Source organism: Salminus brasiliensis, chromosome 9 (genome assembly GCF_030463535.1).
Source record: "Salminus brasiliensis chromosome 9, fSalBra1.hap2, whole genome shotgun sequence".
Classification (NCBI taxonomy): Eukaryota; Metazoa; Chordata; class Actinopteri; order Characiformes; family Bryconidae; genus Salminus; species Salminus brasiliensis.
In genome coordinates this window covers 18,432,367-18,458,544 of record NC_132886.1, presented here as the reverse complement: position 1 = coordinate 18,458,544, position 26,178 = coordinate 18,432,367, and the positions used below count along the sequence as shown (strand labels likewise).

General features: G+C 40.0%; 1 protein-coding gene across 3 annotated transcripts in view; it reads right to left on the bottom strand.

The window, feature by feature from the left end:
• chd3 (chromodomain helicase DNA binding protein 3) overlaps positions 1–26,178 on the bottom strand; it is a 44,468-nt gene that overhangs the window by 17,308 nt on the left and 982 nt on the right. For all 3 annotated transcript variants that reach the window (XM_072687657.1, XM_072687658.1, XM_072687659.1), the window contains exons 2-32: positions 24,527–24,669; positions 24,230–24,403; positions 23,932–24,056; positions 23,188–23,426; positions 21,618–21,745; positions 21,195–21,324; positions 20,148–20,323; positions 19,458–19,718; positions 18,166–18,369; positions 17,747–17,964; positions 17,486–17,617; positions 17,129–17,219; positions 16,648–16,839; positions 13,241–13,441; positions 12,941–13,078; positions 12,664–12,785; positions 12,120–12,293; positions 11,673–11,814; positions 9,234–9,365; positions 7,436–7,553; positions 7,126–7,250; positions 6,582–6,813; positions 5,899–6,068; positions 5,540–5,717; positions 5,374–5,460; positions 4,868–4,953; positions 4,325–4,458; positions 3,190–3,334; positions 2,652–2,817; positions 1,355–1,503; positions 864–1,122 (exon numbers count right to left, since the gene is read on the bottom strand). In XM_072687657.1, the coding sequence (XP_072543758.1) occupies positions 864–1,122; positions 1,355–1,503; positions 2,652–2,817; positions 3,190–3,334; positions 4,325–4,458; positions 4,868–4,953; positions 5,374–5,460; positions 5,540–5,717; positions 5,899–6,068; positions 6,582–6,813; positions 7,126–7,250; positions 7,436–7,553; positions 9,234–9,365; positions 11,673–11,814; positions 12,120–12,293; positions 12,664–12,785; positions 12,941–13,078; positions 13,241–13,441; positions 16,648–16,839; positions 17,129–17,219; positions 17,486–17,617; positions 17,747–17,964; positions 18,166–18,369; positions 19,458–19,718; positions 20,148–20,323; positions 21,195–21,324; positions 21,618–21,745; positions 23,188–23,426; positions 23,932–24,056; positions 24,230–24,403; positions 24,527–24,669 (4,971 nt within the window). The remainder of the gene's footprint in view (positions 1–863; positions 1,123–1,354; positions 1,504–2,651; positions 2,818–3,189; positions 3,335–4,324; positions 4,459–4,867; positions 4,954–5,373; positions 5,461–5,539; positions 5,718–5,898; positions 6,069–6,581; positions 6,814–7,125; positions 7,251–7,435; positions 7,554–9,233; positions 9,366–11,672; positions 11,815–12,119; positions 12,294–12,663; positions 12,786–12,940; positions 13,079–13,240; positions 13,442–16,647; positions 16,840–17,128; positions 17,220–17,485; positions 17,618–17,746; positions 17,965–18,165; positions 18,370–19,457; positions 19,719–20,147; positions 20,324–21,194; positions 21,325–21,617; positions 21,746–23,187; positions 23,427–23,931; positions 24,057–24,229; positions 24,404–24,526; positions 24,670–26,178) is intronic.

Sequence of the window (26,178 nt, the reverse complement as noted above, 5' to 3'; positions counted from 1 at the left end):
TGGCATAAGCAAATATAAATGTATGTATGAAAAAATATTATGTTTTGCAATAATGTATCCATCCTCAAAAGCACAGTATCGATTTTTAATTGCAGTGTTGTACACTGCTTTCAGATTCCACTGTTGTTTTACTTTAGATTTGATGTATATGATGGTGTGTTTTTCATGCTAGGACAGTTTTCCTAAAATTTGGTAAAAACAAATTGCAATATTATCGCAATATCACAATACATCCAATCAAAACTAATTCGATCTCTTGGCCTTTTCCGAGGTAATGACTGCCCACTTGTCTGGCCTGAAGCAAATGAAAGAGTAATCGCTGGGCTAACCACCAGACCACTGGGCTCTCTTTACCCAAGTCAGACCGGCTGCCTATCATCCTGCTACTGCTATCTGCCTACCAACTACGTTGACATTTACTCTAACTATTTGCTACTATTATTTTTATTATGATTACCACCCTTAACCATCCTCCTTACTTCCATTGTCCTTACCGTCTGTACTTTTGTCAATAATTTCTAAGTTGTTTTGAGGAGTCTCTTCCCAAGGTTTCTTCCTTCAGCTCTGGTGGAGTTTTTCATGACACTGTCAATTTTGCTCACCAGGGGGTCTTTATATTTATTTTATGTTTTTAGTTTTGCTGTTTTCCTGTCCTATTACTGGATTGTTGTAAAGCTGTTTTGTGACAACGCCAGTTGTAAAAAGTGCTATAGAAAAAACTACAAATAAAATAATGTGTGTGTAACCCCTATATCATGATATGTCTTGTATCTCCAGGGTCCTACCAATAGACAGCCCTAATATCCAGTCAGATTTGTTAAGTGTATCCTCAGATTGAACTGCACTGGAAAGAAAATCTCTACCTTGATTCTCATCTTTGGCTGCTGGGAGATCTGAATTGGATTCTTCTTTCGTTTTCTCACTAACACCCTCTTTCTTAGAGCTTTCCTCCTCTCCAGCCTTTTCTTTCTCACATTTATCTTTTGGTGAGGGTGGAGTGGTGTCAGGAGCTTCTTTTGATTTGGAGTTGCCTGCAGATGCTGCTATGGACGCTTCAGATGATGGCTCAGGCTTTTCACTCACTGGAGGGTCTTTTTCACCATCCTTTATCGTTGTAACAAGCTACAGTGTGAAGGGATGAGAAAATAATACCTTTCAGTATCAACATTCTAATAAAAAAACATACATACACACAAACAAACACACAACCCTTCTGCATTGCCTGACCACCACTTGCTTGCTTACTTACTGACTCACACACTCACTCACCAACACACCCATCCACACCCACATCCACAGACATTCGCATCTCCAACCACACATCCAGCCCACACACACATACTCTCACACTTACCTCTTTAGATTCTGCACTCTCTGTGCTCTCTCTTTCCTTTCCCTCTTTCCCCTTCTCCTTCTCTTTCTCTGCTTCAGTCTGGCTCTCCCCTTCCTCTTTCTCTGCCTCCTTTCCACTCTTTTCTGGTTTGTCAGGTGGAGAGGGTGTGGCTACAAAATGACAGTACAGTTCTGGTCAGATGTGCACAAATATTCCAGATGTGGTTTGAATGCTTTTGATTAAAGGGCCAAATTTTTCACATGGTTCTTATATTGTATGTTCAATGAAAACCATTTATGGCAATGGTTGTAATCACTGCTTTTCTTTCAGTATTAACCAAAACCAATCGTTTTTACTATGCCTTTAAATCATCTGTTCTGAGTGCACATGCTGGAAAGATGAATATATGCAAAAGCTTTGTTTTTTTGCGCCATCGTAAAAAGTGGGCTGTTTTATAGCTTTTGTGTACATACATCACACACTTCCAATTTTAAAAAAAAGCTAAATAAAATTGCACAAATGCTAAGCATGACAAGTGTGTCCCTAAAAACTGCATCCTGAAATATAACCATTCATCATCATCAGCAAGAACATTCTGGATCAACAGAAGTGGGCAGTGGCAAGCTTACAAATAAGCAGCTCAATGTTCTGAGCTGGAGTTGCTTACTACAGTCCAACTCTACCCTCTTGTGGACAAAATGTTTCCATGTCATAAGTGTTTCCTAACATTTATGTCACTATCACTATGACAGTATGTTATACATATTGCACTAGATGTCCAAATGTTTATGGACACCCCTTCTGATGAATGAATCCATCCATTGCTGATACATGCACACACACAACTTGTGTAGTCTCTGTAGAGAAGTATTACCAATAGAAGAGGACTCTCTAGAAGTCCTATTCTAGAATAGGAGCAGAGAAACATGAACCTATTGGCACTATGCCTAACGCCAGGTGTGTGCTAGAGGTGTATAAAGCCCTCTAGTACTGAGCGGTGGAGAAGTGAACCTAACTAACTTGCTAAATGTTGTGTATCAGAAGAATTTCATTCCAAAACCCTGAATGGCCAATATAACACACATTTGTAATGTGTGTAATAACAGTATCATTACACATAAATTATAATAAAACATATTCTTTTTCTGATAACAGAAAAATGAATCATTATTCTAAATCATCATTTTGCCATTAACAAATTAATCATCATATGAATCAATAAATCCTCTTATATCTTGTGGTTGTAAAATTCAAACTAAAGGTGTTACTACAGTTAAAATAAAAATGCAAAGATTTGTTTGTGCGTATGTGTGAGTACCTGGCTTGGAGGTGCAGGGTGTATTGTTGCAGCTTTGCTCAGGTGTAGGCGTAGCTGTTTTGATGGCAGGTGAGGAAGCTCGTGAGGATTTCTTGGAGTCCACGGTGACCTCAGGCTTCAGCTCCGGAATGCTCCACTTTCCATTAATGTGCTCAAACTCTTGAACCTGCATACACCAGCACAGCAAACACTCCCATACATTAACTCCTTAGTTTATTCTTTAATTCTGTTACATTGTGAAAGGCATCTTAAAAATTGCTGCAAATATTCTAACTTCAGCAACATCAAAAACTGCAAACTGCAAACTGCAAACCACAAACGACATCTCTTAATATCTCAATATACAGGACTTTAGTCAATCCTGTTTTAATTCAATCAAGTCACACAACTGGACACTAGACTTTGTTTCAAATTATATTTTCTCATTTCTATAATTATATTATGATTATATTCAATTATCAACAAAAAACTGAATTTTCTTCATGTGGCTACATGCTAATGGAAGTTTAACCCGAGTAGACACAAAGACAAGGCTGACCTTTTTCTTCACCAGGCTCATGACTCCGATGCGGGTCAATACAGGCTGCCTGCATAGCCCCTCCCTTGGTACACCATCCGCAAACGTTTCTGAACCATCAGCTACCGGCTCACACAAGTGCCTCATAAACAAAGACACATAAGCTCTACATAAAGAGAGAGGGAGTGAGGCAGAGAAACAGAGAGAGAGATAGAGAGGAACACAAGAATAAAAAGGAAAGATGGAGGAGCACAAAGAGGAAGAGAAACATGCAGAGCAGGGAAAAAGACAGAGGCAAAACATTTACAGTAATTAATTAACTGTACTCTTTCCTGATATATATTTAATTAACCTTTTAGGGGTAAAAGCCACATACACATTTCTGATTGAACTTAACTGCGCTTTCCAACAATATGCCATATACACTATTCGTCCAAATGTTTGTGGACGCACCTTCTAATAAATTCAGCATTTAGCCACTATAAGTTGCACCCATTGCTGCCACAGTTGTGCAAATGCCTACACACACAGTTTGTCTAGTTCTTGAAGAGAAGTACTGCCTGTAGAATAGGACTCTTTGGAGTAGATAAACATGAACCTACTGGTACCATGCCTAACGCCAGGCATGGGCTAGAGGGGTATAACGCCCCCAGCATTGAGCTGTGAAGCTGTGAAACTGTAATCTCTGGAATGGTGATGATCCGAATCTAAATTAACACTGATTTTAACACTGAATGTTAAAATATTTTTTTAATAATTTAAGAGTTTATAAGAGTTTATAAAAATAATTTAAGAGTTTTTCTTTGCAAAGTACACCCTCAGTCACAGTGAACCAATGTTGTATGTACAAACTGCACTGTACCTGGTTAATTAGACATTTTTTTATAAGTTTAATAAATGCAAAATGTAAAATAAAAAAAGAAAATCTGTATTGTGAGAATTTGTAGTTTTTGCATCCACATTTAATATTTGTGCTCAGTAACTAATGTTATTGAAAAGCTCAGTTTGTGTTTACCATACACTACAACTATTTTGCATTACTATGGTATAGCTAAAAATAACAAAATTTTCTAGTTGGCCACTAGCTCGTCCTTAAATGGTCGATGTGTGTGTTTCATTCAGTCTGCTAATTGCTTTGCTCAAACATCTTTCTTACTTGAACTCTTTTTCAGTTTTGCCCCGCAGGTCTCGTACCAGCCACTGGCAGGAGAAAGCATCCTGAGCAGGCATACCCCACCTCATCACTGCATTTAGGAAGGCCTTCCTCTGACGAGTGTTAAAGCCCAATACCTACAAAACAAACACAAAGGTCTGAAGTACAAAGAATTGAGAATGTATTGTGGTGGAAAGTTTATCAGAGTTCAAACACAGGGTAAAAGAATGTGAAAAAAAATCCAGTGAAGAGCTCGCCACAGATCTGTCATCTCTTCGTGTTTTAAAGAGCACCAAGCCAGAGCTGTTGTGTATACTGGCTCTTATAACTGCGATCTCTACACACTCAAAAACTGCACAAATTCATTATCATCTTTTAATAGAAGACAGCTGTTGATTGTAGAGTGACAATGTTTATTGTACTGTGGACAATTATACACAAAGGCCCTCAACAAATGGGTCAGGAGACGTAACATTTCTTCATATAACAAACTAATGGACCTATTAGTTTTCTTCTTCATATGACAAACTAATAGACCTAGTTTACCTCAAGGTTGCCCCCGACTCTGGCCAACAGAGGAGGCAGTGGCTTATCCTTTTCATTTCTGATCTGCCTACGGGACTGCCTTCGGCCTGCAAGAGGTAGAAATAGCCAGTGAAGCTTTGTTCAAAACAATATTACTGTACAAGTTTATTTTTAATACCAATAGCATATACTCCAAAGATAGGCTTACAATAACTTAACAATAATTTGACTTGACTTGACTTGCACCACTCACTTTGCAAACACTGTATATTCTCCTTGTATGTTAGAGCTTGTGAACAGTCTCTAAAAATGCACTGATATGATGATGCAAACTCCTCTGGACTATTTCTCATCAGTCATTAAACATGAAACATTCATTAGGCTCTGCTTAAATGATAATACTACAATAATTACTATTATCTGGCAAAAACAATGTGTAAAGTGGATTGACAGAACTGCACTGTGGTCTTTATAATGCGTACATCAATCATAATCTGTGAATTTTTCCACCATGTCTATTTCCTCACCTTCAGGCCTCTCATCGAAGTCCTCATCCTCTTCCTCAGAGCCCACAGAGTATTCAGACTGGTTATCAGAGATATCAGCATGCCACTCTGAAAAACAAGAGGGGTCAGCACGCTTGCTCAGGACCGTCTCAATTGTGTCTGCTTTTAGCACTGATGCTTACTGTACCTTGGTCCTCTTGGGCAGCGTCATTGTAGTTGACCTGTTTGCGGACCCTTTTGCCTTTGCCCAGGTTGCGGGCAAGGTCTTCCTGCTGCTGTTCATAATGGTGCCTCAGCAGCTTCTCCCAGTAATCTGGGTCCACATTCTCCTCCTGCTTAATGATCTCTCTCTCAATCTCCTCAATCTGCAAACACACAATCATTCACAAAAGGATATGAAAGCAATTGATACATGAAGCCAAAACTGGAGCACTAACTATTAGTGTATATATATATTTTTCTATTACTTTCTACTTCAATCATTGCATATCAATTCCCTTCCCTCCCCTTCCTTTCTCCTCTCTCACCCCTCTGAATCTCTCATACCTTGTCATCCTCTTTGACGGTGTACTGAGCTACTTTGAAGGAGCTGAGGTACTCGTTCATGTTCTGCATGTCTGTATCGTCTGTGGCATCCTGGCTCCGGTCTAGCAGACGCTCGATAGCGGCAGTGTCATAGTGGATCACACTGCTGTCCTCATCCTTGTTGTCACCCGCTGGACACAAGTAGACCCACATTTATTGCAATGATGTGCTATCCATAAGTTACAGAAACAGCACATGCACTTTGAATCAAACTTAATTAACATATCATAACTCTATCAACAAGCACTAGACAAAAATACAAAGTAGGCCTATATTCAGATCTAGTGAGGTGTTTCGTTTTCCAGGTCCCCAGCTCCACCACACTAGCTAACAGACGCTGTTCTGGCCAACATCACTTTATAAGTGATAAGGGGAGAAAGCGCCATCTACCCACTTGGAGAGAGTACAACCAATTGTCGTACTCTAAACAAACTCCAGCTGCTGATGGCAAAGCAGCATTGCTCGAGATTCGAATTTCAGACTTCTGGCCCATAGTGGCTGCGCATTAGACTGCTGAGCCACTCAGAGCCTATTTATATATATTATATATTTTTTTTCTTCTATAAAGTTAAGAGATTAGTATCATGATAAATTCAGAATTTTTCACATGTCCACATTGTACTATATGTAGAATATCCTCTCACCCTCAATCTCATCCTTGAACAGCTCCTCGGTGCCAAACTTCAAGATGTCGTCCAGCTCCTGCTTAGACATTGAGCCGGCTTTGGAGCCCAGCCCTGGTCGCACCACCAGGTGGGTTAGCATCATCTTACGCTTGGCCACCTGGGTAATGCGCTCTTCTACAGAAGCACGGGTTACAAAACGATAGATCATCACCTTATTGGCTTGGCCAATCCTGTGGGCTCGACTAAAGGCCTGAGAGGGACACACACAGAGACACATAAAATGACACAGAAAGAGAGGGAAGTATTCTTATTAGTTCCTTCTGCGGAATCTGTGCCATGACAGAAAGTCAGTACTCGGGACAAACAGACATGCTTAAAAAACAGAATTTTCACAGTTAGCCCAGAGATACCTCTACGGCTTCCAAATTCATCTCTGAATCTCAAAATGATTATCTCCTCAAATTTTCATTTTAAGAAAAGCCACCGAATCCAAAACTTGCAAAAGAAAAGCAAATACTTCATGTTCACCTAGACATCACCTGTCCATGTGTGTACTCTCTACCTGAATGTCATTGTGAGGGTTCCAGTCAGAGTCAAAGATAATGACAGTGTCTGCAGTTGCCAGATTGATGCCCAAACCCCCTGCCCTTGTGGAGAGAAGAAAACAGAACTGAACTGCTCCCGGAGCTGGAAAAAAGTGAGAGAAAGAGAGAGAACAATACAAAAAGAGTGAAGGCACAAATTTCCATTTCTTTAGGACAGCTTAGTTTAAGGTTAGTCTTAACATGTAATCCATGACTAGATCAAGGTTATCATTTAAACATTGGAGTTCTTCAAATCATGGCTATTCATATAGTGAATGGTATTCTTACCATTGAATCTGTCAATGGCCTCCTGTCTCAGTGCTCCAGTGATGCCTCCATCAATGCGCTCGTACTTATAACCCTCATAGTCCAGGAAGTCCTCTAGCAAATCCAGCATCTTAGTCATCTAATGCAAACAAAATTGATCAGGAAATAGATATGGGCTTGTTACATTTTATGCCTTTTCATACCTCAGTTTGCATGGCAGACACAGACACACACACATACACTCACTAGGGAGGTCCTGATCCAGGGTTTTTGCCCCCATTCCATCTGAGTACATTAATGCTGACTAGCTGATACTGATCTGATTGTGTTTGTATAAATAATACAGCCACATAGTTTAGATAAGATGTGCTATTAATGAATACTGAAGTAAAACTACTTTGTTTATATTAAACAATTTTCATAATGTGACATTGTAGACCGAGTAATTTAGTTTGGTTCTTTATGTCTTTAAAATGACCAATAGTGATACACTCTGAAATTATACAGTTTGTTTGTTTTTGTCGACTAATGATGTGAAATAAGTGGTGTAATGAAATAACATAACTTTTGGGAAGAGGAACATGCCAAAAGCCACTCCGTCCAATCTAACATGCTATTAATACCATCTCCACCTTGTTCACGTGCCCATGACATGTCTTTGCAACCCTCCGCCATGCCGTCACCCCCCTTTAACTCTGTCTAATCTCTCAATCCTAGCTCCTCTTATCAGTGAGGGGGGCTGGCTTTCTACCACAAGCAGAAGGCACCTGAACTCCAACCCAAAGTACTCTTAGTTCTCTCCCCTCTCTTAAAAAATGTCAGAAAATCCAAGAATCCATTAATGGTGCCTAGGGCATGCAAGAGGGTGCTCTGCTAGATTGGTAAAAACAAAGGATGGGAAATGAATGGCGCTTTAAATAGCTGATGCCTAGTGCTTTAGAATACTGAACTGTATCAAGTCATCCTTAACAAACACATCAACAAAATAACATAAAAACTTTAACTTTGATCTATATTTCTGCCTTTCTTCACTTTTTTGACATCATTTGAATCTGGTTGTTGTTTATATTGTGTCAGAATTCCATGAAGAATGGACCAATAGAAATGCTCCAAAACAATTTGTTAAAAATGATGAAAAAAAGGGAGCAAAAAGCAAAACAAAACATCAAGAACAGTTTATGTGATATAAACAAGTTACAAAAGATCAAGCATGGAAGTGATGCGTGCAAATTATGTTTGTCAGTACTCCAGCAGGACCAGTACATGTGTTCAAATACTTGGCAGTAAGATTAATTACAATAATCAGTAGAAGATGTAATAAAGGCATGAAAATATGAAGACAGACTCAGGAAGGGAAAAAGACAATGACAAAGACAATGGGTTTGAGATCTACACCATCCACCATGTCAACATAAAATTGGATGTGGTTTGAACACATAGTGTTTCTGTGTGTGTCTAAGTACACAATACAAAAAAAATAACTGGGACACTTGCTCATTCATTGTTTCTTCTGAAATCAAGTGCATTAAATATTCATCCTGCTTTGTAACTGCCTTTACTGTCCAAGGAAGACTTAGGAGCACTGCTGTAAGAATTTGACTGCATTCAGCGACAACAGTGTAAGTGAGGTCAGGATGTTTGATGATAACCAGTCCACCTTATCTCCATCTTACCAAAATGTATATAGACAAGCTGTGTGCACGCATTTGCACATCTGTGTCAGCAACAGGTGCAACTTAAAGTAGCTTAATGCGTTCATTACAGGAGTGTCCACAAATATTTGGACATACAGTATATGGTGAATTAACACTAAGTGTACCTGAGAGAAAACAAGCACACGGTGGCCCTGCTCTTTTAGCTTTCTCAGCATTTTTTGCAGCAGCATCAATTTCCCAGAAGACTTTGTAAGGCTGACTCCCTCATATGCCCCACTCGGTGTCTTAGGAGCCTCCTGTTAAGCAAACACATACACACACACACAGACATGTAAGCTCACAGTGTCAGCAATACAAGCTTGGAGAAAAAAAAAGAATAAATAAATCATTATTTTTCATTATCTTTAACCAAATAAAAACAAACAGCAGAAACAGACAGAAACACATAAATGTGTAATTCTGAAATCCATGTCTGTATCTCGCATCTCATGCAACATGCTACATTCGGACACATGGTGGCAGCACTGTTCATTTGCTTTGACGTATTTTCTAACAAAAATAGTCTAGACAAAAGAGCACTGGAACTGTAAAGCAGTTATGTGGAATTGGAGCTTCATGTGTGTAAAACAGGGAGCTTTTGAGGAGGTATGTACAGAGGATGTTGTGGCATCTAATGGGTATATAGTGTGTGTATTTCAACACAAAATGCATTTTTGTTGTATAGCACATTTAAGATGATAAAACCAATGATAAGAATCATTTTTTAATTTCTTTTTTATCACATACCGAGCAGCACTACATTTAAGTCAATTATGCTTTCCTGGCATCATCAAAATTCAAGCCCACAATCCTCCAAGATTAGAGCAGCTATATCACTTAAAAGGCTCTTCTAAATTTTCCCCACCCCACAGTTTTCACCTCAATTTAGTCATTTCCAATTCCCACCCACTAGCTAGGACTCTCTTATCACACAGTGCCTAAATCTCCTTTTACTGAAACATGCAGTTGGTCTGTGTTGTTTTACTGTCAATACTCCCAATGTACCCAGAACAGCTTACCAAGATGTGTTTCAGTTTCAGTCCAATGTACAGTGGGGGAAAAAAGTATTTAGTCAGTCATCAATTGTGCAAGTTCTCCCACTTAAAAAGATGAGAGATGCCTGTAATTGACATCATAGGTAGACCTCAACTATGAGAGACAAAATGAGAAAATAAATTCTGAAAATCAATGACAAAGGTCAAACGTTTTCTGTAAGTCTTCACAAGGTTGGCACACACCATTGCTGGTATGTTGGCCCATTCCTCCTTGCAGATCTCCTCTAGAGCAGTGATGTTTTGGGGCTGTCGGCGGGCAACACAGACTTTCAACTCCATCCAAAGGTTTTCTATGGGGTTGAGATCTGGAGACTGGCTAGGCCACTCCAGGACCTTGAAATGCTTCTTACGAAGCCACTCCTTTGTTGCCCTGGCAGTGTGCTTGGGATCATTGTCATGCTGAAAGACCTAGTTACGTTTCATCTTCAATGCCCTTGCTGATGGAAGGAGGTTTGCACTCAAAATCTCACAATACATGGTCCCATTCATTCTTTTATGTACACGGACCAGTCGTCCTAGTGCCTTTGCAGAGAAAGAGCCCCAAAGCATGATGTTGCCACCCCCATGCTCCACAGTTGGTATGGTGTTCTTTGGATGCAACTCAGCATTCACTCTCCTCCAAATACAACGAGTTGTGTTTGTACCAAACAGTTCTACTTTGGTTTCATCTGATTATTAGACATTCTCCCAATACTCTTCCGGAACATCCAAATGCTCTCTAGCAAACTTCAGACGCGCCTGGATATGTACTGGCTTAAGCAGGGGAACACGTCTGGCCCTGCAACATCTGTCCCTGGCAGCGTAGTGTGTTACTGACGGTAGCCTTTGTAACGCTGGTCCCAGCTTTCTGCAGGTCATTCACTAGGTCCCCCCGTGTGGTTCTGGGATTTTTTGTTCTTGTGATCATTTTGACCCCACGGGTTGAGATCTTGCGTGGAGCCCCTGATCGAGGGAGATTAGCAGTGGTCTTGTAGGTCTCCCATTTTCTGATTATTGCTCCCACAGTAGATTTCTTCACACTAAGCTGCTTGCCTGTTGCAGATTCAGTCTTCCCAGCCTGGTGCAGGTCTACAATTTTGTTTCTGGTGTCCTTCGACAGCTCTTTGAGCTTCACCATAGTGGAGTTTGGAGTGTGACTGTTTGAGGTTGTGGGCAGGTGTATTTTATACTGTTAACGAGTTCAAACAGGTGCCATTAATACAGGTAATGAGTGGAGGACAGAGAAGCCTCTGACCAGTTACAGGTCTGTGGCAGCCAGAAATCTTGTATGTTTGTAGGTGACCAAATACTTATTTTCCACCATTATTTGCAAATGAATTCTTTAAAAATCAGACAACGTAATTTTCTGATTTTTTTTTCTCATTTTGTCTCTCATAGTTGAGGTCTACCTATGATGTCAATTACAGGCCTCTCTCATTTTATTAGGTGGGAGAACTTGCACAATTGGTGACTGACTAAATACTTTTTTTCCCCACTGTATATCACAATGGTCACCCCTATATTTCTCACCATGGAGGCGACAGGAAAGAGGTAGGGGTGATTGCAGCACTTCTTCAGGTCCATCATAATGTTGAGTAAAGAAACTTGGTTCCCTCCTCCTTTAGAGTTTAGTGCCTCAAAGTTCCGCGTCAGGATGAACTTGTAGTATTTCCTTTACAGCAGCATTCACACGCACACACAGACACAAACACACGCGCACACGCACACACACACACACACACACACACACACACACACACACACACACACACACACACAAAACATAAAAGGTTACAAAACCACAATCTAGAGCCTTCCTCTCACTTTTTGCAGGTTTGCAACTTCTGCACAGGTTTAACCATCTCTAGCTTTTTTCATCTTTTCACTCATGACCTTACACATGACTATTAAAGAAACACACACAGTTCTACAGTATCATGCACCCTAAAATGCCCTCAGTGTTCTCTGTGCTCTCACTTCTGCATGGGGCTCAGCTCCACACGGACGATCAGCTCTGTTTTAGCTGGCATGTTCTTGAACACGTCCGCCTTGAGCCGTCTGAGCATGTGAGGCCCTAGCAGATCATGAAGCTTTTTGATCTGGTCCTCTTTGGAGATGTCTGCAAACTCCTCCAGAAAGCCCTCCAGATTACTGCAGACGGAGAAAGAGAGATTGAGCTGTGTGTGTGTATATATGAGATGTACTGTATGTGTCTGTTTTTGAGATCATTCTCAATCCAAAGAGTTGAAGTCAGCATGAGGATATAATTACAAATAGCAAATTAAACAATAACATAAATTGTCGCTGTTACACAAAAATCTCCAAAAACGCAACATTACAGTAGAAGATTTTGGGGGCATTTCTATTTGTACATTCATCAATTTTGACACAATGTAAAGAAGTGTCAGATTTAAATATATCAAAAAGTGAAAATTTGTGTGATAGCGGTGATTTACATATGTGTGCATGTGGGTGTATGAATCTGTTGTATGAAAGTGTCTGAGTATCTGTTTGTCCTCACTTGAAGCGGTTCGGTGTGAGGAAGTTAAGCAGATGGAAGAGCTCCTCTAGGTTGTTCTGAAGAGGTGTGCCTGTTAGCAGCAGCTTATGGTCAATCTTGTAGTCATTGAGTCGCCTGAAAAACTGACAACACAAACACACAAACACACGCTTCATTACTAACACATTCTCCGGAAGGATACTTTCACACACTGTAGTTAAATGACAATAATTTTTGTGCTAAATTGAAATTAAACAGCCTAACAAAAAGAATACCATCAAAACACACATGCAGATACCTTGGACTGGTTGTTTTTCAGTCTGTGAGCTTCGTCCACCACAAGACAGGCCCAGTCAATAGACTTCAGGGCTGTTTGGTCTATGGTCACCAGTTCATATGAGGTCAGCAACACATGGAACTTAATGGGAGCTTCTTTCTGAGAGAGAAAGACAGAAATAATTACAAAACTACCAAGTTTCTCTTTCTCTCCTTTCTCCTCTCTGCATGTCAGAGATCTCACAGATCTATACATGTGCTTGTGCACTGCTTAGTGGTTGTGTGCAAATCTCCAGAACGGTAGGCCACTTCTCCTCCTCACCCGCAGTTTGAAGGCTTTCTTTCCTCCTTTCACGGCCGTGTCATCAAAGGAGAATTCATTCTCGCGGATGATGGCTCTGCTGTCCTTATCTCCTGTGTAGGTGACCACGTAAAAGTCTGGAGCCCACATCTCGAACTCCCTCTCCCAGTTAATGATGGTGGAAAGGGGGGCGCTCACCAGAAACGGCCCCTTTGTGTGGCCCTGGGGTATAAAGAGGGGTAAAAGAAGGAGCGACAGAATATTCACCAAAAGGATAAGTAAGACTAAAGGCCTATTATACGCATTATATGGTCAAAAGTATTGGGCACATTCATTGTTTCTTCCAAAATCAAGGGTATTAACAAAAGGGACTATCCTGCTTTTGTTGGAGTAACTGTCCAGGGAAGGTTTTTTACTTGACACTGGAGCATTGCTGTGAGGATTTGACTGCATTCTGCAACAAGCGTTAGTAAGTTCAGTATGTTGAATTAATCACCACTCCAACTCATCCCCAAAGTATTGGATGGAGTGCCACTGCTCCACAGCCTAATGACCCTCTAGCCCACACCTGGCATTTGGCATGGTGCCAATAGTTTCAGGTTTGGCAATACTTTTCTAATACTCTACTAGACAATCTGTGTGTGTGCATTTGTGCATCTAAAAGTAGTTAGTTGAAAGCTTTCATTAGAACTGGTGTCCACAAACATTTGGACATACAGTGTACTATTCTAGGTGGTTAGTTCCTCCAGTAGAATGTTTGATAATGCAATTTGCATTAAAGGGATCCGACCAGTTGATTTGCAACACGTATCTATGTAATTTCCTTAAATTCCCACAGACAGACTGAACTGAAAAGTTAGAACCTGGATGTACATTTTTTTTTAATGCAACGATGAGGATAGTTGTAACCTTTGTTACCTTGTTGTAACCTGTATGGTCATTGTTGTAGATGCTGCACTGGTTAAATACACATTACAGTACTGTTTGTTTTTGCGCTGATACAGTCTTTCTGCCTTAGTTCACAATTGTGCGGGTAAGTGATACATCTTTGCTCTGAATAAACCTCTACAAGGACCTGCTTTGTACCTTAATAATAATTAAATAAAAACACAATTTATTATCTAATTTTATTATCTAAAAACACAAAAACACAAAAAAACAAAAATCAAACTACAACTTTATCCCAAATGGAACCCTACTGCTTAATGCACTCTGCAAGTCATGATTTCTTCACCCAAACAATGCAGTATATATCCAGTAGGCATCTATGCACCCGGACTGAATCACTGAATGGCTTTTTGTTAGACATATGATAAACTGTTTTGGTACATAAGTCTATGTAGTGAACTATTACTATATAGGAAGCCATCTGAAATGCCTGTTTCAGTAGCAGCAAAAACCATCACAAAGACCATCTAAGGTAAAAAAAAAATACGATAAAAAAAGATTCGCTTTGTCTGTCCACACTGGGTCTGGGTCACAGGACATGTTTGCTAAAGTTTGCTTCAACACATGCCCAAAATGTCCCTCAACCCACTCAAAGTGCATCCAAATCTACATGTATTTGATGCAGGCAAATCAATGTAGTTTACATAATGTTGTGACTTACTTTAGTCTATAAAAACAACAATAAAGTTATATTTTCAGCTATTTTGAGTAACTAAATACTTCAATTAGGTGTATCCATACCCATTTACTAAAGTTTATTTTTTTTGCTTACTGAAATTTGTCATTTGATTTTTTGAAGCTAATAGATTTTGTCACTTGGTGACAGTTCAAGTCCAGTCCAGTCCAGTGTTTCAAGTATTGTTAGCCTGGTCTAGATCTCAAATGTCAAACATATATTGGCTGATCAACCGCATCTGGGGTGAGCAATAAGTCATTTTCAAAAAACAGAATATGTGCCACTTCAACCTGATAACATGAACATAGCCATTGTCAAGGTTAGTGTGCATACCTAATGCAGATTTACTTATAATTCTAAAATTGTATTCTACAATAGTAATGTTAAGAACAGTTTTATAGTCCCTGCACACATGTATTAATTTATAATACACAATATTAATTAGCAGTGGGACTCTCTAGCAAACAATTTGATTCGATTACAGAGGGCTGTGATCATCAATGTATCTTTATTTCTAATGAGGATTTCTTTTTTTTTACTGTGTGATCTCTACTAGAAGCAAAGTATTTGTGATTTGAAATTTACTTCCAATATCTTTTATTAGTAAAACAAATGAGATGTGGCAAGACAACTGAAAGGTTTTACAGTGGGGTGGTGGTGGAAAAACGTAATAATACATCTTACTCTCGCTAGCAACCTTGACAACAGTGGGTAACTTGAGCACTTGCTGAGAGGCCAGGTTTAGAGTATGGGCATAGTATTTCACATGTAGGAATTTAACCTGTACAGGAGCAACCACTATGTTGCAGCGTAAATAAAACTAAATCTTTCTTAGTGATCTGCTGTTCTTCTGCTACATTCATTAATAGCTCAGCCATATCTGCACCCATGTGGCTCTCATTCACCGCTCTTGTTTGTACACAAGATGCTAGCTATCACTCATCAGTGATAAAATACGCAGTTGCAGTGATATAAGATTCTGTGGCAATGGATGTGCATGCATCACGTTACAGCTATCCTACCTGTTTTCTTCAGTAATTCCATGACTTCGGTTCTGATCTAGCTGTAGAGTTACGGGATCGATGTGTCAGTAAAATATCTTTGAGACGGTCTGCTACTGTATCTAAGCTCCAACATAGTACAACATAGCACAAGTCACAGAGTCTATAAGTTGCTTCACCCTTTCCGAGTTGGGTATAAGCTTTGACACTGCTAGCTTGAAGGTTCTCTGGTTGGCAGCAATAAAAAACACCCAACACGAGCCAGCCAACAAGTGCTTCTATACGTTTTAGCTTTTAAAGCTGGGGCTGCCAGTTAGACTTCTTGCTCATCCATCCTTGTGTCTCTGTTATGTGCATACCACAGACTGCACATCGACACTGCACTTAAACATTTCCTAGCTCCTTTTGCATTCAACATTACATTATCATTTAACATTTAGAAAATTATATTTTGACATTTGTGAATCAATTCAGTATCTTCTGCATCTAAGAATAAAATTTCCCCCACCTCTAATATTCACTCTGAAACTGGACATATCTTATTTATTTTCCAGATGTTTAAAGTTATTACATGAACATAGCATTTTAATGACCATACAACAATTAAAACGTAAGATCTTGACTAACAACACAACGTATAGCCATGCACCTCCCCATCTTATACTATAGTACCTCCCCACATAAACTAGTCAAGCTCTAGAATAGTGAATCAGACTTTCACTTCTATAAACAGTCCCTTTATATCTTAAAATCACATAGAACATCACCTGAAATCAACCTGATAAAATATATACTGAACACACCTCTTTAAACAGCGAATAGAGAAATACGATGGTCTGGATTGTCTTGCCCAAGCCCATCTCGTCGGCCAGGATGGTATCTGTGCCCTGAGCCCAGGAGAAACGAAGCCAATTGAGGCCCTCCAGCTGGTAGAGGTGAAGAGTGCCTCCTGTTACTGTCACAAAGTCTGGCTGTTCTTCGTACTTTATTGTGGGCTGAAAGGAAAAAAAAGAAGATGCTAAGTAGTTGATTAGGAGATGTTATAAAGTTGATAAGGAGAATAATGAGATGTAATGAAAACCCAAGTATTGTTATTACTGAAAAAATAATAGGACAAAGCAAAATAGAGAATGCCAAAAGAAGAGTATTCAATGTCATTTCCATTTGGGAAAACTACATACAATGACAAAATATAACAAAAACTTTTTTACTGGAGATAACAAAAGGGCAGATAAATGAACAGAAATTTTTTAAACAAGGTGCATATTACAGGTTCAAACTTACATCAGTAACTGGAGTTCCAGGAGCTTCATCATTCTCCTCTCTCCTCCTCATACTCCTTGGTTTGTCTGGGTCCTCCTTCATCACTTCCTCTCTTTAAGACAAAAGTTGGTGTACAGTGTGTAATAAAATGTACAGGTAACCAAAAATAGTATCCATACAACATCCAGTTGTGATAAATAAATAAATATAATCATTATAATCTACAAATCAATAAATACAAAGATAGTTGGAACAGCTAGCTCAAGTGGTATTTTACAAATCTTAACTTAATCATAAAGTATTACAATATGTTTAAAAACACTGTTTATATTTTGGAATTTGATGACAACCCCCTCATTATAGGGGTAGCTACTCTACCTGTGTCTCCAGTAAGCTGCCTTATGGATGCCAAACTCTGGGATGTCCAAATCATCTCTCTCCCACGTACACTGGTCATAAGTTAAGTCTCTCCACTTCACCAGATAGTGGTAGTTCCCCTTCTTATCCACACTGCACACACACAAACATAAATACACGGCCTATATCCATACATAGCATGTACACATACACACAGTATTTTGTTTGCAGAAGGCTCCAGTTATGTTTTTTCTATACAAGAATACATAGACGTTCATTCACCTGTGGTTAATTATTCTGTGTACCATCATCCATTCTGGCTTGATGCCATAGCGGTAATACTTTTCCTCTAGAATGGCATATTGAGGGTCTTTGGCTCGTCGCTTCTCACTCTTTCCAGAATCCTCTTCTCCTCCGGAGCCGTAGTCCAGACTGGGCGGCTCATCCATGTCGGTCTTTCGCTGGTAGTTACGGAACATGACAGAATGGAAGATCTCCAGCTGTGTATAGAGGGATAAAGAGAAAGTGAAGAATGCTGATATTGTTTTTCTATAAAAATCCTTGTCTCCTTTTTCATATTTATGTTTTAAATTCTTTCTGCATCCTCAAACATATCCATCAGTGTATCTCACCTGCACTTGTAACTCCATAATTAATCCATTTTCTATCTCTGTCTCTTTCACATACACACTCACACACACCTGAAGTTCAGTGATCCATGTACAGTGCCAATAGGACTGTCCTGCCAGTTTTACAAAGAACTCTCTCTCTGGACGGCCTTTCATGGGGGGCGGTGGCGGAGCATCAGGAGGTGCATCTGGGGGTGGAGGAACAGGAACAGGGGGTGGGGGTTCACCCCATCGCCAGTGCAGGATCTTCTGAACTCGCCCTTTGATTGGTGGACACTAAGACAAACAGCAAGAATAACGGTTAGATTTGCAAACAAGTTGGAAGGAAAAAATAAAATAGTGACAGGTTTTGGTTTTTCAGCACACTGATGCAGACTATCTTGCAAAATTATCTTTGTATTTTCCACCATCCACCTGTCCCCACATAACTGCCACGCCTATATCTCACAGTTGGGATAGTGTTCAAAAGCTTGATGTTTGTCTTATTTTGCCAGAGATCCCTTACCCTTTCTAGCTTCCCATATGGACCAGCTGTATACAGAGTGCTTGATTTTATACACTGTTTACTTCAGTCATACCCATGGAATTCTATAGTTTCTTTAATGTGATTGCTGGCCTATTTATGGCTTCCCTCACAAGTCTCCTTCTTGCTCTAATGCTTAGTAATGCACAGCTTTGTCTAGGCTATGACTGTGTGGTGTTTTTCTCACTGGGACCTCCAAACACTTGGATTTTAAATTGTAGAACTTTTATATTTTGTGTATGTTTATTACTTTATCTTGAATTTCCTCTTTGGTCTTCACTTTAACAGTTTTGCTTCACAAAAACATGGGTGGTTAATCCAGAAAAAGTGAACTTTTTAAAGGCGGTCAACTGTAAGGCTCTATGAGCCAGTATTTGTCATGTGTTCACCTGCAGCTTCCACAACACAGAAGCTGAATGTTTCTGCAAACAGCATGTTTGACTAATTTATTGTTACGGAACATTGTCTTACTAATTTGTTCATAAAGGTGTCAGTCTTTAAATACTTAAAACTGCACAAAAGGTTAGGTTACTCTGACTTTGAAAACATTTTAACTTTTGCAAAGCACTTTAAATGAATACAACAACATAATGGCAACAACCACCAGGCAGCCACCAGTTACAGTGCTTCTGATGACATTAGATAACATTGTGTATGTGACTGTCTATAATTGATCAAATCTTACTTATGATGCATTTTAGCATATCATAAAGTGTGAATTTGTGGTTATGAGATTGGAAATTCTCGATTCTTGTTTTGAGTCAATTCAGATCTTTCTGATTTACTTAGTTCTCAATCTAATTTAATTCAGTTCACTTCAATCAATTCAATCAGAACTCACTGTGCATCTGGGACAGAGCCACTCTCCGTTGGGGATTTCAGGCAGAGGGGGGTTGAGGCAGTGTATGTGATATGAAGAAGGGCAAGAGTCACAGCATAACAGCTCTCCTCCATCTTTACACACTCGGCAGAACTCCATATGATCATCCTCCTCTTCCTCTCCACCTCCTGGTCCTGCATCAGCCACCCCTCCATCATCACATTCTTCCTCAAACTCTTCAAAGTCCTCCTCTTTTGCTTCCCACTGAATGCCTTCTTTCTCCTGGTAGGGCATACAATAGAGAATAAAACCTGTATAGCTAAAACACTAAGATGGATGGCTTCATAAACAGCCATTCAGGAGATGTTCCTCAAGCAGAAAATATTATATTTTGGAAAATTGCATGACTATAACTTTAAGATGGTACTTAAAAGCAAGTAACATTTTGGCTGAATGCTAGTTGCCTTGCTGTTGCTCACATGGCTAGTCTCATGAATTGTCACATTAAAAAAAGGTGTAATTTGACCTTTTTGGCCACACTACTTCATGAAAAAGGGATTTTCCAAGCTCCCTTGCTTCTCGTCAAAACATGTAATTTTCTACCAACGCATAATACCCATAACTCAGATTTTAACAGAAAATTGGACTTGTTGCTCCTTTAAGCTTTTAAGTAGGCTTCATGGGAGCTTAAGCATTATGAAGGTGACTCACACAGTGCGGGCAACTCCACTTGCCCTCAGGAGCTTTCTCCAGTTCGGGCTCCAGGCACACTAGGTGGTACGCCCTGGGACACGTGTCGCAAAGGATGATCTCCCCTCCCTGTTGACACACCTCGCAGTAGTCCTGATGATCTGTCTCATAGCCATCTCCATCTTCATCTCCCACCACTGAGAGAGACACACAGAATTTGGGGGGGGGGGGGTCACAAAAATGAACAGCATCAGCATCCAGAATCTTTAAGCATGTATTGGTGTCATCTGCAGACACTGACATAGTTGTCTGACATCATATATTTTTTTAATACCAGGGAACGACGAACTATTCAAGAACTAACATTCATTTTTTGTTAAATGTTGTTTACAAGTAAAAAAATTGCATTAAAGCAACATTATGTAGCATTTTACTTGCACTATTACATGCTGCACTATTTAACATTGGTCAAGCAGACCGGACAATTCTGCGTAATACTGCGTAATCCAAATCATAATGATGTAAAATCTTGTAATACTACTCTGCCACCTCAGTCCACATGATTTTTTCACTTTCAGTGATGGTTCTGTCTCTCTCAGCATAGCCAGAAATGCATGTGTAAAGTGTATTATACAATAAGCCTAAGCAGATTACATGGCAGACAAAAATAAAGAAAAGAATATTGCATGCCCAAACACTGCATGCCTATTATTTGTTTTATTTTTATAACAATTACAAAAAAGTATGTATATATATATATATATATATATATATGTATATATATATATATATATATACACAAGATAATAATTTAAGATTTCATTAAAAAATATAATTATTATTCATAGTTATTATTAATTTGTAATCCCATTATCAATTAGCCGGAGGAAAATGTGCAGAACACAACTTATGCCCTTATGCTGCCACTGATCAAGGATCTGCACCTCCACAGCACCCTGAACAAAGTCCAGCAGTGCATCACCAATATGTATGTTTGGGGTATGCAGCTTAGTCTGACAATTAAAATTCCTGGCAAAAGTTTAAAACCAAGTGGAAAATATCACCCACTCTTTTTCTTCTTCTTGGCTGGGCGACCTCTCTTGTTTTTCTTGACCCGGCCAGAGCTGTCTGAGCGCACTGAGGAGCTGTGGACACTTGAGTTCTCCTGCTCAGAATCGTCATCATCCACTTCTTCACTCTGTACGAAACGTACACATAAGCAAATGCAAGTTAAATCTATAATATGCCTCCCTTGAACAAACTACAACTTTCCTGTTACAATCCTCTCACACTTTTTAATTAATTCCAACTCTCTTTCCCTTTTCCAACACACACACACACACACACACACACACACTGGTCTGCGTATCTAGTCCCTCAATCTTTGAAAAGTCTGCACATATATACATATACATTCAAAGACACTCATACGTCACAGGCAGTGTCACATATCGAAAGGGCAAAACACAGGCATCAGGATTTATTTCTCACCGAGCTGCTCTTCTTGCGCTTGTTCCCTAGAGCTCCCAATTTGATTCGGAGAGGAGCCATCTTTTTAAGCTTAGGCTTCTTTTTGTCAGAGACGCGAGGACTCTTACTGCGCTTCTTATAGCCAGGGCCTTACAAACAGAGAGAGAGAACAGAGAGAACAACATTCACACACTGATGCCAAAATAATACAAAACAATAGCTTTGATTCTATAATTATGGCTGACATAAATGTGATATTTTAAAGAAATGGGTCACTGACAAATCAAAATTTAAGTAGTTTTACATAGTCTTTGTAGCATAGTAGTCAAAGAAAATCAGCCAAGACATTTTGGCGTACAAAATTGGCTGGTTTAACTTTGCACAGGAGCTGTGAGGCTAATGCAACCAAAATGTTTGTTGCTCCACTGCAAACAAGGAATCATCAGACACCCAACATAACTATGTCTGCTCACTTTGTTCTCTTAACAAGCTTTATGCAAATTAGCCGAGTGGAGACCATATGCTGCGGTAGATGTCACTGCCACAGTCAAGCTATCCATAAATATGGACAAAAGATTCAATGATCAAACATACACTGAATGGAAGAGAATTACAATGGTTAAAAAGTCTTATTCAGAACATGGTGAATAAATACTTTGGCTTATTAAATAAAAAATAAAAAGAATTCTAGCCTAAACACTGTATATACTTATACTATGGACAATAGGTGTTTAACGGTACAAAGAGGTCAAGGGTTTCGTTCAAACCACAGTTAGGACATTACGTTTTGGCAGAAGCTTGAAATTACACGGGGAAAAGCAACACAAACCCTAAATACATATGGCTAGGTTTCTTTTAATTTGCCACCATAGTGCAAGTTACAGTTCTTTTGCCTACTGTCATATGATGTCATGATGTGAAATAAAAAGAAAACTCTTACGTGGATAAAGAGTGGTGGTTAAATGCTTGATTTTCAGTTGGTTCATTTGGAAACAGAACAGTGTATGGCCAGATGGGGAGGGGTCCACAGCTTACTGCGCACCTTGTATTCTCTGTACGACTGCATGCACCACACCATATAATGTCCATATCGGACATTCTAGAGTCTAGAAATCTAACCCTACAGCTGTCAAGGGAAACAATACACTTTGCTGTGAATGCAGCGTAATCTTAAACAGGAAACAGAAATACAAGCTCCATCTGGTAACAAACACACATAGGTTTGTATTGTAATTGAAACATTTAAGAATGGAAAATGTTTTTAATTTATTCTAGTTATGTTCTTTAATTATTTTTAGCAGCCGTAGTTTCAGCTAAACAATTGTAAAAAGAAAGCATACAACAGCACCCTCAGCATTCTCACTTTCCACATCCTTGAATGACTGGGCTCTAAACTGACTTAAAGTCTAAGGAAGCACTTATTAGTCTCAAAAACATCAAAATAATTTACAAGCGCACTCTAAAAAGGGAACAAGATAAATAATGAACGAAAAGATTTACTAACTAGCACAGCTCAGAATAATTTATAGAAAATCATTAAAAAGTGATCAAGGCTGCTTCACGCTCCTGTCTGCTTTTCCTCCCTTCTCACCTTTCCCTTCTTTGGTCTTGGCCTTGCGAAGCGGGGGTGGCTGAGGCGGGGGTTCAGGGGAGGCGGTTGCTGCAGAGACCTGCTCGGCAACGGCTGCTGCGGCGGCGGCGGCAGCAGCGGCAACAGCGGCAGCAGAACCTTTGAAGGGGTTATTGGAGCTGAACTCTCTCCACTTCGCCCCCAGGATGGTCATCATCTTAGACATAGGGATCTTAGGGTTCTTCTTGGCTATCATAGGCCTGCAAAACAGGACAGATCAAAAGGTAGAAGGTCATCCTTATCTGAAGTGAAAGTTCTAATTTGTGAAACCTTCCTGCAATCCAAATAGCTGATCAGACATGTTTACTGCTTGTATATAGCTTAAAGGTAATGGAAGCTTATACACAACCAATAAACAATGCCTTATTCCCCAAATGCTCCTTAGTGTTAAGGTCTTGTTAACTGTCAGAGAGCATAATCAGTGTGATGCTCACTAGACCACTGAAGGGACATCTTTGTGTTGAGATGATTTTAGGAAAAATCCAGACCAAGTTGTTAAGTAGTCTCAATATGACTTTCTTAAGTGTTTCCCTTCACTGCGTAACACATACAGTGTCAGAAACCAAAAAATACATTAAAAAAGCTAAATGTTTCCTACTTCCTAACTAACTACTGCTTTAATCTACACAATGCAGAATTTGAAGAACATTTCAACTGCTAAATCTGCAACAGGTCTAGCTTCCACCGTTAGAACTAGATCAGTACCTCATGAACTGGCTGAAGGCCTTATAGTTGGTTAATGTGCGGTAGTCCTCCTCAGTAAAGGTGTGATCTACATCCTCCAGTCCCCAGTCTTTTGCTAGCTGAGCAGACGTCTTCTGTTCTACAGGCTGTGAGAGAAGTAGCCCCAAAAATACCATCAACAGGTTTTGTATTTTGATGTATAAGATATAAGGTATATCCAAGGTATAGGCTTGAAATAACAGTAGTGAAACTAGCATATAACATTGAGGGGATTTTTCATCATGTTGTAGCAAACATGAGAAAGAATCAGAGGGCTCACTTTAGTGGTCTCCTCATGCGTACTGTCTTCATCGTCTTTTTTCTTCTTCTTTGTCTTCTTTTCTTTTTTGTCTTTGTGTTTCTTTTTCTTTTTCTTCTCTCCTCCATAATCACTGGCAGCACTGTCAGAGTTCACTCCAAAGTCATGTTCTGAGTCTCTCTCTATATCACTCTCCTGGAAACAGTAGTGCAGCATTACACCTGTCATTAGTAATTACATTACCTAACAGATCCATAAAGGATAAAACTCACAAAACAATATAAACGATGAATAAGGGCTCTGCAACTGGGAACATACAATTTTTTTACGCTTGCGTGCTTTGGGGGTCTTGCCATCTTTGTCTTTTTCTTTCTTCTTGGTCTCCTTCTTTTTCTTGGGACCTCGCTTCTTCTTCCCCAGACAGTCTCTATCCGAGGCCTCCCCCCCATCTTCAACATTGTCTAAAAGAGGGGACACAGAGGGAGGTGGGGGAGCATATAAGAGGGGTGGTGACTAAATGGGACTGACAGTAATCCTTTACAAAAGCTGAAAATTATCCCCGTAATCACTTCCCAATGCAATTAGACTCAACAATGGGTAGACACTTGGGAGCATCACAGGGGGTGGAGGGTAGTGCTGGGGAAGAAGATGCTATCCCTGACGCGCTGCATCTTGTTCAACCTTTGACCTATGAGCTTAAAGGAGTCAATGTAAAGAGCACAACCATGTTTGTGGGTTGACCGTACTTAAGAGCTTACGGGTGCTCCAAAAAGTGCTCGAGTATGCTCAGGATTGTTGATATTGATGTTCCATTTTCAAGGTATCACTCCAGAAGATAAACACTTTTCAGGCATGCATTTGCCAAAAAGGGAAAAAAGGCAGGGCAGGGTCCCAGAGAAAGAGACCCGGTGAGATATCTGTATGATGTAAACAAGCTATAGCTCACTGTGCGTCCCTTCCCTTTGGTATACTCTAAACAGTCTGGTTTTTCTGTTGTTCTCTTAATAAACTAATATATAATAAGTAACTATATACAATAAATATATATAGTTTGGTTTACACAAATGATTTTATTAAAATCTTAACGGCAGCTATAATTACAGTACTGCCAATAACCAGTGAATGAATAACTAAAGAGCTTTTTCATGTGTGAGGACAGAGCCCCGCTCCCTGGTTAGATGTTTTTCGGTCCTGTGAGGAAAAAAACGAGACAAAAAAAACAAGCTAATCGGTCGCCATTGCACTCAGCAAATTAGTTCGCTTGTTCTCGTCCGCCTTTGTTGCTAGGACGCAGCGGGCGGGCAAGCGCGAGGCTCTCCGCGCGCTTTTTTTCTCTCGCCCGGCTGGCCTCGCGCAGCCAGAGGCGGCAGCAGTGCGCACGCGGGTCTCGGTGATCGAGAGGCCGCGTCCGCGAGCCACGCGACGCATAGCGCGAGGAAACTGCGCCTGCCCTCCTGCTGCCGCGGGGCCTCCTCACCTGGGAGCAGAGCGGAGCGGCGGGCTGCTGGTGGGAGTCGCTAGGGGGTTACAAAAGGGCGCGAGGGGGGAACGAGGGGTAATTGATTCGCGCGCGTCTTTGCACCCTGCGCGAGACTACTTGTTTTATTATTATTTTTTTTGCAGTGAAACTGAAAAAGGCCCTGACGAGTGCAAACAACATCCCCACATGCATGCACTGCGACCCGTTATCACCCAGCAGCGTTAGGATATGCACTGCTTTAATCATAAAGCGTTGAAGTGTGGCCAGATTGTTTTGATTAAGAAACACATCTGCATGTAGGTCAGCTTAATGCGGGGCTTTAATGCGATCAAATGTCAAACTGTTCTTAACATATAAGACATTATCTTTAAGATCTATGTGTGCAATGTCCCATCAGAGCGATGACAATAAACACGTATATCATTTGCATGTGGAGCTGTGTTGTCGGAGTGATGTCAATGCTAGGAACAAGGTAATACATGAAGTATTG